Source organism: Theobroma cacao, chromosome 4, assembly GCF_053813885.1.
Source record: "Theobroma cacao isolate CCN51 chromosome 4, ASM5381388v1, whole genome shotgun sequence".
Classification (NCBI taxonomy): Eukaryota; Viridiplantae; Streptophyta; class Magnoliopsida; order Malvales; family Malvaceae; genus Theobroma; species Theobroma cacao.
Genome location: NC_142642.1, coordinates 5,606,217 through 5,626,014, shown reverse-complemented (window position 1 = coordinate 5,626,014; position 19,798 = coordinate 5,606,217). Strand labels below are relative to the sequence as shown.

The 19,798-nt window shown below is 35.0% G+C and overlaps 1 protein-coding gene across 1 annotated transcript; it reads left to right on the top strand.

Annotated features, from left to right (window-relative positions):
• The first annotated feature begins 5,394 nt into the window (after positions 1-5,394).
• LOC148763092 (uncharacterized) lies at positions 5,395-5,805 on the top strand. Its single transcript, XM_088805733.1, has one exon. The coding sequence runs from the start codon at positions 5,395-5,397 to the stop codon at positions 5,803-5,805; it is 411 nt and encodes a 136-aa protein (XP_088661859.1).
• The last annotated feature ends 13,993 nt before the right edge of the window (positions 5,806-19,798 follow it).

The following is a 19,798-nucleotide window of genomic DNA, read 5'->3' as shown; positions in this document are numbered from 1 at the left end:
ATTGAGTGGAAGAGGATGCTAGTAATCTAGAGTCCACGGTCTCCATTGTTGGCCCATTGGCATGTGAAACATGTCACTCCCTACAAGCAAACATGAATCTAGATCATGACGGACTTGGTTTCCAAAAGGATAAATCCTTTTAGGTGGATTATGAAGTGAGACCTTCCATAGAGGCTCACTAAGTAAGGAGCTTAAAAGAATGAAACAATGGTTGTTACACTCAACATGAATTTACTATTAACTTGCCTACAGTGGCTTTGTTAGTAAACTTCGTGGACCGAATGAAGGCCTTCCTTAACCGTGTTAAGTATGAAGATACTGGGCAACATAGTTGTGAGACCCTGTCAAACTCGATTAAAACACGGTATTGTACCGAGTGGTACAACTAAGTTAAATCGAGCCTTGAACTAGTTCAAATAGAAATTCTAAGAGGAAATTGAAAATTTTGAAACCCACAGAACGACTTAGAATAGTTATTCGGAGTTCAAAGTCCAATTTGAAGTCCATCAGGAAAATTGTTTGATTAGGGACAAAATGGTCATTTTACCATTTGATGATTTAATGGAGATTTCTAGCCAAGATTTGATCACATTTGACCAAGAATAATTATATGAAATATAATTATGATTATTGGAGTATAAATGATGTTTAGCAATGAAAAATTTTGATTCCCGGTATTTTTGGAGCACAAGGGCAAAATGGTAATTTTACCACTAGAGGACTAAACGGGAATTTTTATAAAACATTTTTTTGCCCCATTTGATTAATATTGATCAATATTAGTGTTATTTTAGGTTGAAAAGTAGAAATAATGAGATTCCGGTACATTTCGGAGTATAGGGGCAAAATCGTAATTTTTCCATCTCGGGGCCAAATCGGTAAATTTCTCGCCCCAGTACCTGTCAAGACCAAGGGATTTTAATTGTGGTAAGATTGGATAAATACCAGAATATTTGTGGTGGAAAATTAAGAAGAAAAAGTCAAAAAGTTAAAAATTTGGGCCAATAAGCATGTGACACATGGCATGCTTGATTATTTTATTATTTTCTATAGAAATCAGCCCATTAAATCCCCAATTCCCTCACCATAATCGGCCTAGGCATCCAGCAACAAGAAAAAAGGAAGAACAAAAGGAAAAACAAGAAAACCTAGGTGGAAATTCAAAGAAAAAGTGAAGAAATCAAGGAAACAAGCTAGGTAAGTTAAAATTTCTTTAATTCTCCTTGATACCTAGCTTACCCATGCTTTTGTTCTTGATTTTCATGGTTGAATATTGAGTTATCATGATGAATTCAATTCTGAAAAATGGGTATGGAAGAGGAATTGTTGTTGGAATAATTTGATTTTAGACTATGTTAGTGTTTAAGGATAGTTAAGCATGGTTATGAATAAAAACACAAAAGAAATATTCAATTTCTCTAGGGTTCCTTGTTGGTCGAACCATGAGGGCTGAATATCAATGGGGGATTGTTTTTATTTCAAGGAAAATGGCATGGAAAATGATGAAGTAAGGTGAAATGGTTATGTAGAAAAAAATTCGATGCTAGTACACCAAATGACCAAATTTTTTTCTATAAGGAATTGTAAGGGTTCTAATGCTGAATTTGGCTTTATTTAAATGTATGTGGTAAATTAAGGTATTAGAGGAGAAATGAATTAATTTGGAGGTGATTTGGACACAATCGCCGATTAATCGGGTGATCGGTCGAATTTAATCGATACCGTGATTAAGCGGTAATCGGACATATTTTTGCATTTACATATCAAGCATTAGTAGTTTAAATTAATTTATATCAATTTAGGGACAATATAGTAAATTCCTCGACTTTGTTATTTGTCAAGGTGGTGAGACGTCCGGAAAAGGCAAAGGAATTGCGCCTGAGGACTATTAGTCAAAGTTCACCCGAAATCCGGATTTTCGACACCTGTGAGTGGACTGCCTATCAAAATTGTTTTGGGAATATGATTGTTTTGAACAAAGTGTTTGAATGATTTTATGCAATTTTTCATGAAAATGAATGCCTTGGGAACAAGCTTTTGAGAAAAGGTTTATGTTATGAAATGTGGTTATTATGGATTTCTATGTGGCTGCATTATGTTGATATACATATATGCTTGAATATAATGTTGTGTAATTATGTTGACTCGACTATGTGCGAGTAGGGAGTGCGCATAAGCCGAGGATTACCCGGTTATGTGCGAGTAGGGAGTGCGCATAACCCGGTGATGACCCTGTTATGTGCGAGTAGGGAGTGCGCATAACCCGGTGATGACCCAGCCATGTGCGAGTAGGGAGTGCGCATGAGCTGGTGATGATGATGATGAGCTGGTGACGATGATGATGGGTTGGTGAGATGATGATGATGGGTATATATATATATATACATATGTAAATGTGTGTGTTATAGCAAATTGATGGACAATGATTTATGTTTGTAATGTACGTGAAATTTGACACATTATACTTTGAGAATTTTCATGAATTTTATGTTGATTTTATTAGTTTAGCAGGATGGCTTTTTGTTGAGTGAGAAAAAAATGTTTCTCTTGTTGCTCTGTTTTCATTGCAGCGAAATTCATGCTCGCTGTAGCGAGAAACTCTCGGGTTTGGAGGGGTTTTAAATAGGAATGAACTAAATTGTATTATTTTGAAACAAGTGCATCATGATTTTAAATTCTCCCTAGTTGTTGCTTGTTCCCTTCCTTGTTCACTCACTGAGTATTGTACTCACGTTTTATAAAAATTCATGTTTTCAGATCAGGTGACTGTTGGACCCTAGATCGAGGAGTCCCCGTAGTGCATATTCTGGGTATGTGTCTGGCATTCGATAGTAATCCCTTTTATTGTAAATGTCTCCGCTGGAAGTCATGGGTCCTTTTGTATTGTGAAAACAATCTAACAATATGAATATGTGTATGCAATGTAAATTGCTAAATACATGACTGGTATAGTGCATGTATATTATTATCGATAATGCCATTGTGTTTTGGCTATGTTCACACCCGAGAAAAGGTGTGTGTGTATGCATGATATGATAAATTTGTTAAGCAAAGGTAAATGGATAGGCTTGCTTGGGCTTAGTGAGCTATGCTCATTGAGCTCATGCGCCGGTCATTGCCCGGGAAATTGGGTCGTGACAATAGTTAAATGGGAGGGTCCCAATTTACCTAGTAGTAAATTCTCACGGCCCATAGTCAGTTAATTTATTACAGAAAGGTAGATGACCGTTGAACTAATAATATAATTTATAGGGTTTTATATATTTTCATCATGCATACATGCATCATGAAATGTTCAAAGTCTATGAATAACTAGTATGCTTACATAATTTCAAATGTACTTTCAGAAACATATCTGCATCACAAATATGAATCCATTTTCAATATTGCTAAACAAATGCACTCTAAATGGTGATAACTACTCTGAATGGAAAAGAAACTTTAATATTGTCCTTAATTATTACAAGATCACATGGGTTCTTTCTGACCATGAGCCTGAAGCACTGACTCCCTAATCAACTCCACAAGATATTGAATATCATAAGAAGTGGCATGATGCAAACGAGCTGGATAAAAGCTATATACTGGCCTTTATGAACAGTATATTGCAAAAGCAGCCCGAAGGCATGGGTAATGCTGCTGACATAATGTTGCACCTATATGAGATGTTTGGTACGAAAACTAGATCTGCTAAGGTGAAAGCAATCAAAGCTTTTGAGGACCTTAAGCAGAAACTTGGGAAGCCTGTTAGAGATTACATGTTGAAAGTAATCTCTTGTCTCAATGAGGCAAAACTAAATTGTGCTGAGATAGATGCAGAAACGCAAATATCAATGATTGTTCATAGCTTGAATTCATCATTTTCATAGTTCAAATTGATTATGAATTGCACATTAGGGATTACACCTTAAATGGTCTAATGAATGATCTTCAAAATATGGAAGAGGTTCTTGATTTGAAAAAGAAGCCTGAAGCACATGCAATTTCCACTTCTAAGCCCAAACCCAAGGGCAAAAAGAAGATAGTTGGAAATAAAAAGATTTCTAAGGGCTTAGTGGGACCAAAGAAAAAGCTCATGAAGAAAAAGATTGCTTCAAAAGACAACACCAAAGGAAAATGTTTCCATTGTGGTGTGAAAGGACATTGGAAGCGAAATTGCAAGGTCTACCTTGAAGAAATCTAGAAGAATAAACTCGTTATGGGTTTTCTAAATATGTTAGAAGCCTGTTTAGTGGTTGATTCTACAAATACTTGGATAGTAGATTTTGGAGCCACTAACCATGTTTGTAATTCTTTACAGGGGTTTTAACAAAGGAGAAAACTGAGTAAAGGGTAGTTTCGGATGAGGATGGCAAATGGCACCTTCGTTTCAGCATTAGCAGTGAGAGCCATTATTCTTCAAATTCCTTATGGTCATAGCCTAGTTTTGGAAAATGTTTATTACATTCCAGAGACTTATAGAAATTTGATTTCTGTCTTTTGTCTAATAAAGTCTAGATATTCAGTTTATTTTAGTGAGACACTCATTATTTATTTGAATAAAGATTTTATTTGTTCTAGAATTGTAAGATATAATCTTTATTTCCTTAAGCCTATGACTTATTCTACAAATGCTATAAAAGCAATACGATTCAAAACTGAAAGAGTCAAAGAATCTAGTATAAATCAAAATTATCTTTGGCATCTGTGTTTAGGTCATATAAATCAAAATAGACTCAATAGGCTTATAAAGGATGGTACTCTACCAGACATGGTTGAGTGTCCTTGCTAGTATGTGAGTCTTGTATTGAAGCTGAAATGACTAAAGGGCCTTCCAAGGTGAAAGGTAACAAAATGCCAAACGTTCTAAACTTGGTGCAAACAGATGTGTGTGGACCAATGAACGTAGAAGCTAGAGGAGGTTATGAATATTTCATAACTTTTATTGATGATTACTCGAGACATGGCTTTGTGTATTTAATGCACAGAAAAAGTGAATCCTTTGAAAAGTTTAAAGAATTCAAAGCCGAAGTTGAAAAGCAACTAGGCAAGCCATTGAAACAACTTCGATCAAATTGAGGAGGTGAGTATTTATCAGATGAATTTCGGCAATATCTCACTGACAATGGGATAATTTCCAATTTGTTAGTGCTAAGAACACCTCAACATAATGGTGTAGCTAAAAGAAGAAATAGGACTTTTTTAGAAATGATTAGATCAATGATGTCCTATGTTAACCTTCCAATCTCATTCTAGGGATATTGTATGCAAACTACTCAGTAGTTGCTTAATTTTGCTCCATCTAAGGTTGTGCTTAAGACACCAAGGGAGCTGTGGACAGGGCATAAATCATCTCTACGTCATCTTCGAACTTGGGGGTGTCTTGCACATGTTTTAAAGCTTGAGTCCACAAAGATGGAGCCAAAGACTGAGGTGTGCTTGTTTGTAGGATATCTAAAGGGAACAAGAGGTTATTACTTCTATAGTCCTCAAGATAAGAAAGTTTTCATTAGTACTAATGCCACTTTCTTAGAGGAAGAGTTTATGAGAAATTTTAAACCTAGAAGTGAAATTGTCTCAGAAGAATTATCTAATCTTTCAGATTTAAGAGTTAATTCTGAAGATGTCATAACACAATCTGATTCAAGGGTTAAAACAGAAACACAACCTGAACATCAAATAGTGGTGCCACAACGTAGTGGGAGGGTTGTGAGACAACCAGAAAGATACATGGGTCTGAGAAAAAACATGATTGCACTCTCAGACGAACATGAATATGATCCTATTACATATAAAGAAGCTATTAACGATGTTGATGCTGAATAATGGCATAAGGCAATGAAATCTGAGTTGTACTCCATGGATTCTAATAAAGTTTGGACTCTAATAGATCCATCTAAAGGGATAAAACCTATAAGGTGCAATTGGATTTACAAGAGAAAAAGAGAAAGTGATGGGAAGGTAGAGACCTTCAAGGCTAGACTAGTGGCCAAGGGTTTTACCCAAAGAGAAGGGATTGACTATGAGAAAACCTTCTCACCGGTTGCTATGCTTAAATCCATCAAGATCCTCCTATCCATAGCTGCACATCTTGATTATGAGATATGACAAATGGATGTCAAGGCTGCATTTTTAGATAAAGATCTTGAAGAGCGCATTTATATGGCTCAACCAGAAGGTTTCATTAAAAAGGGCCACGAACATAAGGCTTATGAATTGCATAGGTCTATCTATGGACTTAAGCAAGAATCTACATCTTGGAACATAAGATTTGATACTGTTATCAAATCATACGATTTCCAGCAAAATGTTGATGAACCTTGTGTTTGTAAAAGGATACAGGATAAAAAGGTTGTTTTCTTAGTCCTTTATGTTGATGACATTTTACTCATTGGGAATGATATAGGAATGTTATCAATAGTTAAAGATTGGCTGAACCAACAATTCAATATAAAGGATTTAGGAGAAGCTAGCTATGTTCTAGGGATCAAACTTATAAGGAATCGTAAGAACAAGCAGATAGCATTATCTTAAGCATCCTATATAGACAAGATTTTGGCCAAGTTTGTTATGCAAGATTCCAAGAAGGGTTTTATGCCCTCTAGACATGGAATCAAACTTTTTAAGTAGATGTCACCTAAAACTCCAAAGGAAGTTGAAAACATGAGATGGATTCTATATGCATCTGTTGTTGGAAGTCTCATGTATGCTATGCTATGCACTAGGCCAGATATTTGCTATGCAATTGGATTGGTTAGCATATTTCAGTCAAACCCAGGCGTGGAGCATTAGAATGCAGTCAAGTGCATTTTTAAATATCTTCATAGAACGAAGAATTTACATGCTTGTATATTCCTAGAAGTGACCTTGTAGCAACAGGGTACACTGATTCAGATTTTTAGTCTAATGTTGATTCTAGAAAATCAACATCAGGATCTGTTTTAACCATTGGGGGAGGAGCCATAGTTTGGAGGAGTGTAAAGCAATCTTGTATTGTAGACTCTACTATGGAGGCAGAGTATGTTGCAGCTTGTGAAGTAGTAAAGAAAGTTGTATGGCTCCGTAAGTTCCTTATGGACCTTGGAGTAATTCCAGATGCGGACAAGCCTCTTACACTCTATTGTGATAACAGTGGAGTAGTGGCTAACTCAAAAGAATCGCAGAATCAAAAAACAACAAAACATATTGAAAGGAAGTATCATCTCATTCGAGAGATCATACAACGTGGAGAAGTAATTGTGAAGAAAATTCGAACAGAGCAAAACCTTGCCGATCCATTCACAAAGACTCTAACACAAAAGAGTTTCAATGGTCACTTAAAAGGTCTTGGAATGAGGGATATGTCATACTTGCTTTAGGGCAAGTGGGAGATTGTTAGGAATTTTGAGAATATGGTGCCCTAGAAAGCAAGTATATTCTCATGCTTAAATTCATTAAATTTATTTGTAATGAAAGTACATTTTGATAATAAGATGAAGAGTTTGTTTTAATAAGCATTCAGTATCTAGTTATTAAGGTACTGAGATTCTATTGAGATATTAAAATACATTTGTATGAAGAATCATACATAGGAGACATGTATTTAAATTGAATCTAAAAAAAAAAAAATTGTTCACAGCCATATAATAAAGCTGGTCACTTTATTATGTTAAGGCTGTAGTATCCAGATTACTTCCAACGAATGAATGTGATTCATTTCAAGGGAATGATGAGTCTCAAATCATCGAAATGGTTGACTTCGAGTAATGACACTATAACATGAACTGGAATCATGTGAAAATCAAATTTAAGCTTTACCGTTACCTAAATCATGATCTCACACTTATGCATTTGCTTATAGTAGAACCGAAATCCTGATGGATAGTGGACTCGTGTTTAATCTCCTTATAATCTTTGATTTACCATGAGCATGATCATCATAAAGCGTTGATCTAGACTTTGTATTTTGCGATTATAATTGAGATGAACAGTTGGGAACATATATCTAGATAATAGAGTTCATAGCATTAACATCACTTCTAGTGATTTCAAGAAGATTCGCGATTAATCTGGGCTTAGTGGATTGATGAATTAGCTACTCATCACATCTGGATACTCAAAAGATTAGATCTAGAGTATTGAATCACTAATTGGATGAAATTTGAGACTAGGGGACAAAATTGACATAAAGGGTAAAACGATAATTTCACCTTTTGTCATTGGATGGTTATGAGGGTTCACAATATAAAGTTTGCAATTTGACAACTAACAATTAATATAAAGTATTAAATTGTTTCTTGTAATTATAGTTAATCTAGGACTGCAACCATGAATCTATGGTGGAGTGATTTCATGGTTAATAAGCTTGAATTATTTTAATGAGATTAAGAATAATTCTAAGTTTATTGGAGCTTGGAATATCTATGTCTAAATAAATTCCCCACTTAGCTTCATAGAATTCATGTTAAGTTGGAATGCATGTTTTAATTTATTTAATTAAATTGTTTACAAAAATGGCAGCTTTAACATTTTTGTCTTAATATAGAAAAGAAAACATATTTGTCTCAATTTTAGGAGGATTCTTGCAAAATGAATCTAGACATCCATGTTGATAAAAGGAGACTCCATGTTTGACTATTACTCTTTTATTTATTATTAATTCTTTTTAAATAAAGATGGATAATAATAAAATAAAAGTTATTATTCACTAAGGAGTTTTATTTTATCAAGAACTCTAAATGATAATTAAAGAATTAAATTATTTATTCTTTAATTTTTATTTTGATAATTATGGAGCATGTTTGATGCTTCCATAACTCTAAATGGATGGTCAAGATTGATTCAAAGGTGTTTCATTTTGGTTAAACCTTTGAAGCAAGAATTTTAATAAAAAGAGAAGAGATTGGAAGAAAATGAGAGAACGTACTTTTTCTTAAAAAAAAAAACAAGTTTCAGCCATTTTTTTTCTTTTCCTCCTCCAAGCTTTTCCATAGAAAAGAAAATAAAATTAGTTGCCATCTTGTAGCCTTGCATTCCACACCTTGTGCACTTAAGGTTCAAGTTGAAAGTATTCTTGAAGAATAAGTGACAAACTTATTTGGTCAAGAAATCATTCATTGGTGTGGTGGTGTCCGAAAATAAGAATCTCAAAATAAAAGTATGATTTTTCTTACTTAATAGATCCTTATTTTGTTTTTTGATGTGATTATATTGCTTGCAATAATAATAATGTGTGTTTCCTCTTGTGTAATTGGATTGCTTGCTTCCTTTATAAAAAGAATTTTTTTTTTGAAATCCATGCTTTACACAATCACATTAATTCACTAAGATCATACTCCAACATATGAAGCATTCCTAGATTAAGAATGCAATGTCTATGTTCAAGATGAATGCTTCAAATCTTTATGCATAATAAGGCACTCCCCCTTAGTCAATGCATCTATTTTTCTTTACATAATATTCAACAAAACCAAAACTGAACATGACACACATAAATTAAACATGAAAACCTATTTAGCTCTATTTGATTTAGTCTTCCTTTTCTCCTTTTTCTTTTTCATCATTAAACAAGATATTCAAAACTCTTTCTTAATGAAACTCCTCCTTAATGAGTGCATCAAGATTTTCCTTTAATCTTTAAATCAAACTTTACTGAATGAGAATCATAAGCACTCATACACCTAAGCCATACAAGCTTAAAGATATAGTTGAATAACTTCAAGAGTCAAGCTTGTGTCAATGTAAGAACAAGTGTATGGGAGTTAAAACATTTCAAGAAATTGTCAAGGATTACTCAAATAATGCTCAAGTAAATTTGATCATTTTGTCATAATCAAAACTATAATAATTTTAAAGCTAACAATCTCCCCCTTTTTGATATGACAAAACTATGAGCATAATTTGCATTCGAAATAATTTTAAAATCCCCCCCTCAACATATGCATAAAATTAAAATAGCTCATAAACCTTCTCCCCATTTTTGTTATATAAAAAAGGTTAAGAAGAGTGAGCATTAAACATTTAAGCTCAAGAAATAATGGTTAGCAAAATCCATCAAGAATATAAGCATTAAAACCATGAATATGTGACTATAAAGTCTCCAAGTCATCATATATATGCACTTAATATCTTCAACCAAGTTATTAAGAAATATACCCATTAAGCACATTTAACTATTAATTCATCAAAAGAATCATCAATAATAAAGCCACATGTATGTGGATGTTCAAGAAAAATAACATTTATGAAGTTCAAGAAAGATAAGCATAAAGATGTTCAATAAGCACATAAGCCATATTTTATTTCCAATACCATGTGTTAAAGCTCGATATACCAATTGATAGATGTAAGTAAAATCTTCCCTTTTGTAAAAGCACAATATCAATTATGAGAGATGGAATCATTTTAAAGCTCGTTATATCAATTGGTAAAGCACTAGTAAAGACTTCCCTTATCATAAAGCATTCCAAACATATTAACTTCAAGGCTCAAAACATTTAAGAAGGATATGATCAATTTAAAGCTCAAGAGAGAAGAGACAATTATAAAGCTTGATGCTAATTTTAAAGCTAGATCCTCATTGAGATAACTTAAGACTTTAGACCAATTATGCATTTTAACATTCAAGTTTAAGTGAAAAGCAATATAAGGCAAAATATTTATTTTGGTGTTTAGAAAGATGTTACCAGTAGCGAAGAACACCAAATGTGGAATCTCACCAAACCTTGTTGTTGAAGATCTTAATTTCTTATGCTATCAAGGACAATGATTGACTTCCCCTTAAGAAATCATAAGCTCAACACAAATTGTTAGAGATCCTCAATAGATCAAGCATTAGGAGAGAAATCATGAGCTTAGAATAAATGAGCATTCAAATGGATATTCAATTTATTTTCTTAGTACTCAAGTATTCATGGAACCAAAAAAAGTATGAGCATTTGAATAGATGTTCAACATATGCATCAACTACTCATAATTTCAAGAAGTATTTGCAAAGTAGTTCCTAGGCATGTCAAGGAATTAGTAGTCTTCAAGCATCATTCTCAATTATCATCAACTAGTATCAATCATTGTCAAGCATTCATTATTTATTCTCAATATCAATCAGCCAAGTAGTATCAATCAAGAATTTCCAGGAAATTTCCTAAAAATAGCAACTCAAGGAGAAATTAAATAATATCACCATTAAGCATTTTTAGCAAGTATTCTTCCAAATCAATTTCAAGCAGTTATTCATCCAAGTCATTTTGAAGCAAGCATTGCAAGATGTATTCTCCAAATTATATATTAAATTGTCAATTCAAGGAGAACTTTCACAAAGGCATATCATTATTAATGAAGCATGACTAAAGCATTTTGCATTTATTGCAATCATGCATGAAAGTTATGATCAAAAAAGCACAAACATGATTACAAGAAATAACATAGCTATCTTCCTTAATCATGATTCCAATTTTGTTCATCAAAATGCAAGCATGAGTTCAATCCAGACATATACCCATTCAAAAAAAATGCAACCATTAAAGTTCCAGGTACATGCAATTTCTCAATAATTCATGATTCATGAGTGATATCAATTGTTATAGAATATTAAAAGTAAAGCACTCAACTCATGAATATATTCAAAGTGAATATTCAATCATCAATGAATACCAATTATTAAGATTTAAGAAAGAGATATTTAATTAAAGCACATTAGGTATTCATTGCTAACTAAAGCTATAGGCCATAATTTATTTGACATGTCAAGTTGTTTACAGTGACCTATAAGCTAAAGTTGGATGCACACAAAATCTTTAGATCATGTAAACGTTAAGGCTCAATGAAAACATAGTTAACATTTAAATGCATATTCAAAATAAATTTCAACTATGTCAACTCACTATATATGCCATGATCAAACTTGACATTTAAATGCATATTCAAAATAAATTTCAACTATGTCAACTCACTATATATGCCATGATCAAACTTGACAATTAAATTCATATTCAAATGTATAGCTCAAGTCAAGTTTTAAACTTCAAACTTAAGGTCAAGCAAAATGAAAAATCATGTAAGCATGTGTCTTGACCAATATAGTAGATGAATCAAGAATATTTTCATTAAGTTCAATGAGTTCATCCTAATCAAATAAATATGCATAATCAAGAAATAAATTTTGAAACAATTAGCACAAACGTAAAATATATTTCAAGAATTGTTCCTAGATAGCATTTGAACATTTCAATTTTCATGAGAAGATATTTTCAATATATGGACATGAAAATCCAATCGAATTAACAAATTCAAGCATTGATGAACAATTTCTCATATTTCTATTTTGTTTTTGTAAATACATGAGAATTTATGGAATCAATATGAGTGCCATGCTTGAGAATAGATAGATTTATCTCATCAAAAAGGATTTCCCATTTTGTAGCAAGTTTTATAATTTCAAGAACATGTACTTGCACCAAATGATCATGAGAGTATTCATAATGCAAGTTCTAAGAGTCAAGAATCATCTTTGACTAGGAAATTCAGGGTAAAACATATTGCAAGGACAAGAAGTAATGAAATGAGACATTCTGGAATTCGAAACCTGTCCATTTTGGCTTTAAAGCACTCAAGAGTCGACTACATATCCTTAAGGTCCACTTTTTATCATTCGAGCAGCATCGTTTGCATTTTGTTCTCCAATAGTCGACTAGCTATGCTAAGGAGTTAATTATGCTTGATTCCCGCATATTGAAAAGCCAGAAAAATGTGCAAAACATGTAATGTTCCAAGATATAATGATCTCAAAACATGGATTTGTGTGAGAACAATTTAAAATTTCATTTCAACCATGTTTGGAACATCTTTTTGGACATGTATGATCAAAGATTTTTCAAGAAAAACATGTGACCTCAAATTTTGGCTTTTATTGCTCATTGTTCACAAGTGCTAAAAAGTTGAAATGCTCATTTGAAGAATCATGTCTCTAGTATGCTCAAAGATATTCAATTTACATCATGAAGCATGACTATGACTTATAACAAGCATTTAAACAATGTTTAAGCATAATAAGCATCAACTTTAACATTTTCAACAATTTTTTAACATACGAAAAAAAATGCCTTAGAGGTTATTCAAGCATTCATTTGCAATAAGAACAAGATATAATGGCATTTTCAACACAAGGTATACTTGTTCAAGTTATATATCATTAAAATCATTATAGCCTCAAGCATTACAAGAAGATTTGTTCCTTTGCTTGAAAAATGCCATCAATGCCAAATTATCACACTCAAAATCATGCTTAAGAAATCCCTTTCAATCAATTTCACCAATCAAGAAAGAAATACCAAACAACATTGAATTTGTGCAATTTATATAAATATGTCAAATCAAGTTTGCTCAACCATGCGATATCATAAAAATAAAGAATTAATAAATCATTTTCAAATGAGGAGGATAAAAAGATTTTCCAAGAAAATCAATGGATAAAGATTTAATCTTTCTTTGTAAACTTTTCAACTTGAAACATTCAAGATTAGACATGCTTTGTGAAAAATCATGAGCTCAATATCACTCAATTTAGTTCAATTATGCTTTAAATGATTTAAGAAATGTGTAATGAGCATAATGAATCATGTTTATGCATGTCAAGGGTCATTTGCAAATATATCACAATCATGTGCCAAAAATGCCCTTATGACCATTCAAGCTTACAAGCAAGCATGCACATCCAATAAGAACAAGTCATAAGTATTTTCATTATGAAGCAAACTTGTTCAATTCATAAATCATTTTAAACTTAAAGGATGGCAACATTTTTCTCATATAAGCTCATTTTGCTTTAAAAATACCAATTAAAGTAGTCAAAACTTTCAAGCTCATCATCAACCATCTTGAACTATTCAAACAAGTTCTAGAATGTAAATCAAGATTATTCAAATGGTCCACTTATGTTAGGCACAAGGAAATCAAGGACAATTTTTTTTTAATTTAATTTTCCTTATTTTAGGCTACTTGAATAGGTGTGAGTGTAAGTTATCAAGTATGCTCATATTTCTATCACATTATCCAACCTTTTATGTTTCAAAATTATGCTCAAAAGTCATTTTTCCTCAAAGAAGTAGTATGGAAACAATTTCACAAAATATGAGGAAATTTTATATAAACATTTTTCTAAAATCAAGCAATCTTAATAAAATATTTTCCTCAAAATAAGAATGATGATGTATTCAAAATCAAAATATAAGTACATACTCAATCTTTAGATTCATATTTCCTTGCAACTTGTAGCATGTATCATATCAAATCGAGTTGCATAGCCAAGATTTATGAACAAAGCTTAAAGAATTATGTACTCATATTCAAGTAAGAATAGGCAACCAAAGTTTTCAATTAAGGCAAATAATTTTAAAAACTAAGATAAATCAATGAAGCATTCAATAAATAAGCAATATAAAACCTCATTTAAATAAACAAAAGGCTTTAAGCATAGAGATCACCCAAATAAAAAAATGCAAAACACTCTCAACCAACATGAGTCCCCAAGGCTCCCCAACACCCATGGTCCACCCTCTAGTCGACCGTCGAACCCCCTCAAGCCACCGCGGCAGCCCCTCAACTACCGTCGGTAGCTCCCCTAGCACCAACCACAAGGCCCCCATGAATTCTAGCAAGTTGTAGAAGACAAAACCCAGTCACCACTATCCCCTCGAACCCTAAAAAAATCTTTCCTTTCAATAGTGGCTAGAGACAAGCCGACTTTGATCCCCTTCTCTAGAGATCCCATCGTTTTCAAGGACCGACCAATAGCGGCATTTTTTGAGGACGAAATACAATCCCTTGCCCAGCCTTTCAAGCATTCACTCATTGGAAAATTTAGCCGCATGCCAAAACTCTAAGACATTCGGCAAGCATTCAAAGGAATCGGCCTCACTAGAGCTTACACTATACGGTGGTTGGACTACAAACACATTCTGATCCATTTATCAAACGAGGAAGACTTCAACAGGATATGGGTCAGGCAGCAATGGTTCATTGTCAATCAGAAAATGAGGGTTTTCAAATGGAGCTCAGACTTTGAAACAGAAAAAGAATCACCTATTGTCCCTATGTGGATCTCTTTTCCTAACCTAAAAGCCCACTTTTATGAGAAATTAGCATTGCTGTTAATAGCTAAAATCGTAGGAAAGCCGTTGTACGTTGATGAAGCTACAGCTACACAATTCCTACCTAGCGTGGCTCGGGTTTACGTGGAATATGATTACAAAAAGGAACCGATGAACCAAGTATGGATAGTAGTGAAAGATCGAGATTCTGGGGCTGTTACTAGAAGTTACATACAGCGGGTTGAATTTGCTAAGATGTCGACGTATTGTGAGCATTGTTGTCATGTGGGTCATACGAGTTCAACGTGTTTGGTGTTGGGTAATAGGCTAACGACTCCAGGGAAGGTGCAAGTAAGCAAAACATTGAGAGAAGAAAAAAGAGAAATGTTGAAGAAGGAGGCAGAACAGAAGCAAAAACAAGAAAAAGGAAAAGAAAAAGAACCGATGCTGTTGGGTCAGCTGAAACAGAATACGTAATGGCAAATGGTTGGATAATCGAGGAAAAATGGGGAAAAAGAGACTGCAGGTCGAGAGGTTGAGGCACAGGTTTGGGGTAAGGTAACGGTGCCGCTAGCGAACTGTTTTGGTACATTGGAAGAGGGTGAGGTTGTCGAACCGAGAATGCACGTCGAATAGGGGTGAATAGGGTAGCTGAATAGTGCCATGCTCACCCAAAAACTACAGCGGCTATCGAGCATGATATGCCTGCCTATGCAACTGTCGGGCATTTATTGTAAGTCGAAGGTGGAGACTTGACTGGGCCTCGAGAAGCAATAAACGAGCAGAGGAAGGGCGTGATGGGATAGCATGGCACTGGTAGTTCAGCTGATGCAGAGAAAGCAGCAAAAAATTTTGCAAAGTTGTAGATCGTAGAGAGAGACGTCCAGACTTTATTTCACGAATATGAAAAGCTTGGGCAAATGGGAAACAAAGTAAGAGGAAGGGAGCGGTCAGAGCATGCAAGAGAGGAACAGTTAGACGTACTCATTCTGCATGGGGAAGTACAGCAGTTGAAAAAAAGTGGAGGCGAGATGGATGTCCAGAACATGCATGGCAAGTTAGATGAGAGAGCTCGACTTGTAGCCGGCCCGGTTGCAGTTGTTGGCAGTGCTCAGCTCCGTATGGCAGTAGTAGGCAGTGAAGGTATTTCAAAACTAGCAATAGAGATGTCAGACAAAGCAGCTGAAGATGGGGAAAATAAAAAAGACTCTTGGCAGCCTGATAAGACAGCAGCAGATGCCAGGCTTGCGATTAGCTTTTCCAAAAGCAAGTATGGCCCGCGGGACTAGAGTGCAATAGTGAAGGCTTTAAAAATGGGTAGTATTGTACGTAAAGTCAATCACCTGCAATAGGATTTGACCGAAGAGGGGGACAAAGGGGTTGCTGCGAAGAAAGATATCAATTTTTTGTCCAAAGAAAATTCTCTACATGAGGAGATAGAGAGGTCTACTGACAGTAAACTAGAAAAAAACCTTGACCGAGACCCTCTGGGCATTAGGACAATACTTGTCGGAACTGAAGGATCATGGACAACAGCCTTTTGCGGTGAGAGACCGACGGTTAAAGGGCTTGCCCCACGTCCCCCCCTTCACGTGCATGAAAATAGAGTCACGGGCGAGAGAGAGCAAGAATTGATTTTTTTTGTAGACCAGGACAAGATGGCACAGCAGGGCACGAGACAGGCAGGTGCATACCAGATTTTAAAAAATGCTAATATGGACCCATTGACGTAGAGAGAGGCTTTGCGGCAATTGAAAGGACAGTTAAGGGCAAAGAGAGAGTTGAAAGGTCAGAACATGTCAATTGACACATTAGAAGGAAGTGGAGAGCACAGTCCAATAATGAGAGAAGGTGCAAGTCAGACACAGACCCAAGCTGCAAATATTTGGATTTATTCTAAAGGATCCAATTCAAGTGAAAGGATGGCAGGAAATGATGATAATCTTCCCAATTTAGAGTCCCCCTCCGGCAAGTATATGTATAATTAAGAAATAAGTTATACTTTCATTGTCAGGAACTTATTCAGAGATGGAAGTCCACCCATTGTCGTGATGCAGAAGGAACTCGAATACTGCAATTTCAATTGGAAAAATAACTAATCTGGCCTCAAAGGAAGCAGTGGAAGTAGGAGGGAATGATGGAATCTCTGATGAAGATTCCATCTCGGTAAGTTATGCAGCTAGAACCCGATCATGATTAGTGCAGTTGTGTGGAATGTAAAGGGTGTTTCAAGTGCAGTAATTCATAGAAGGATCAAAAACCTGCAGTTAGTGCATAAAATAAAAATTTTAGTGATATTGGAGCCAATGGTTGATGCTTCTAAAGCTGAGTTTATGAGAAGGAAGTTTGGGTTTTGAGAAAGTGTTTACAAATTGCACACAAAAAATCTGGCTTTTCCATTCTTTTGACTTGAGTTGTGCAATGCTTTTAGATCATGTGCAATGTTTGCACATCAAACTCTCCTTACTGTGGCTGGAATTACCATTGCCAGCATTCTTTATCTATGCTAAATGTACTAGAACTGAGAGGTTGGGGTTATGGGACTGCTTGAGGAACTTGGCTGTGGATATTTAGACACCGTGGATAGTTAGGGGTGACTTTACTATCATTTTACATAGTGGAGAGCAGTTGAATGGTGCAGTTTCGCATAGAGGTTCTATGGAAGACTTTGCTACTACTCTACTTGATTGCGATTTAATAGATGGTGGCTATAAAGGAAATCCATTCACTTGGACCAATAACCAGTTGTTCCAATGGTTGGATAGAATGGTGTATAATCATCATTGGGCAGAGTTTTTTCCATCGACATGTATACAGCACCTAAATAGGGATGGATCAGATCACTGTCCATTACTGATTTCCTGTTCCATGAATAAAGATAGAATTCCCTTATCCTTTCGGTTGTTGCATGCTTGGGTTCTTCATCATGGGTTTAAAAATTTTGTGGCACAGAACTGGAATCTTCCCATTACTGGATCAAGTATACAAGCTTTTTGGGCAAAGCAACGTCGATTGAAACAGGCTTTAAAATGATGGAATAAGGAGGTCTTTGGAGACATTTTTCACAACTTGAAGGTGGCGGAACAAAGAGTTACAAATTGCGAATTAATTTTTCAACAAGAGCAGTCAATTGAGAATCGTGCAGCAATGAACAAAGTGTATGCACAGCTTAATCATTATCTTAGTCTGGAAGAATTATTCTAGAAGCAAAAATATGGTATTAAATGGCTTGTGGAGGGTGAGCGCAACACCAAGTTCTTCCACATGCGGGTTAAGAAGAAATGAATTAAAAGCCATATATTCAAGATTCAAAATTTGGATAGCAGTTGGATTGAAGAACCGGACGCAGCAAAGTCCTTTCCAGTGGATTTGTTTTCCTCCCTCATGAAGAAAGAACCATGTAATATAGCCAGGTTTGATGCCTCGTTGATTCCTGCTATTATTTCTGATAATGATAATCTGAGTTTATGTGCAGAGCCATCTAGGGAGGAGTTGAAAGTGGCAGTTTTTAATATTGACAAGGATAGCGTTGCTGGCCCTAATGGATTCTCCTCATATTTTTATCAACAATGTTGGGATATAATTGTTAATGACCTCCTAGACGCAGTAGTTGATTTCTTTCATGGGGTTGACCTCCCAAAGGGAATCACGTCCACAATAATTGTGCTGCTGCCCAAGAATCATACTGCCTCGACATGGAGCAATTTTAGACCGATAAGTCTTTATAATGTTTTAAATAAAATCATTACTAAGATTTTAGCTAATCTCCTTGCAAAGATGCTTCCTTCCATTATTATAGATAATCAGAGCGGCTTCATAGGGGGGAGATTGATTAGTGACAACATCCTACTTACACAGGAACTAATTGGGAAGGATGACCGAAAGTCAAGGGGTGGAAATATTGCTCTCAAGTTGGACATGATGAAGGCATATGATCGGCTTGAATGGGATTTTCTTTATAGAATGCTAGAGCAATTCGGATTTAATTCTCAGTGGATCTGCATGATTCATCGTTGCATCTCTAATTGCTGGTTTTCTTTGCTGATAAATGGTCGTGTTGTGGGGTACTTCAAGTCAGAAAGGGGACTCAAACAGGGCGACTCCATTTCTCCTATTTTGTTCATTCTGGCTGCTGAATATTTATCCCGAGGGTTAATGCTTTGTTTGCTCGATATCTATCTCTGCACTATATTTCTGATTGCTCCATGATAGTCAGCCACTTGGCTTTTGCGGATGATATTCTTATATTCACTAATGGTGCCAAATCCTCTTTATAAAAGATTCTAAAGTTCTTGCAAGATTATGAGGAGATTTTTGGACAGCGAATAAACCACTCTAAAAGCTGCTTTATCACTCATCAAAATGTGGCAAATTCGCGCATACAGATCATCTCTCAAGCTACTAGTTTCATCCACAAGTGCCTACCTATCATGTATTTAGGGGTGCCGCTTTATAAAGGTTCGAAAAAGGTAATGTTATTTGATGAGTTGGTGGAAAAGATTCGGAGTGTATAGAAGGATGGGACAACAAAATTTTATCTTCGACTGGGCGAATAACGTTATTACGAAGTGTTCTGTCTTCTTTTCCTATCTATTTGCTCCAAGTCTTTAAGCTCTCTATCTATGTGATTGAGAAAATTGAAAGAATGTTCAATAATTTCTTATGGGGAGGTTCAACAGGCACTAGACACATTCATTGGGGTTGGTGGCAAAAGACCACTCTTCCATCCAATGAGGGAGGATTGGACATTCACA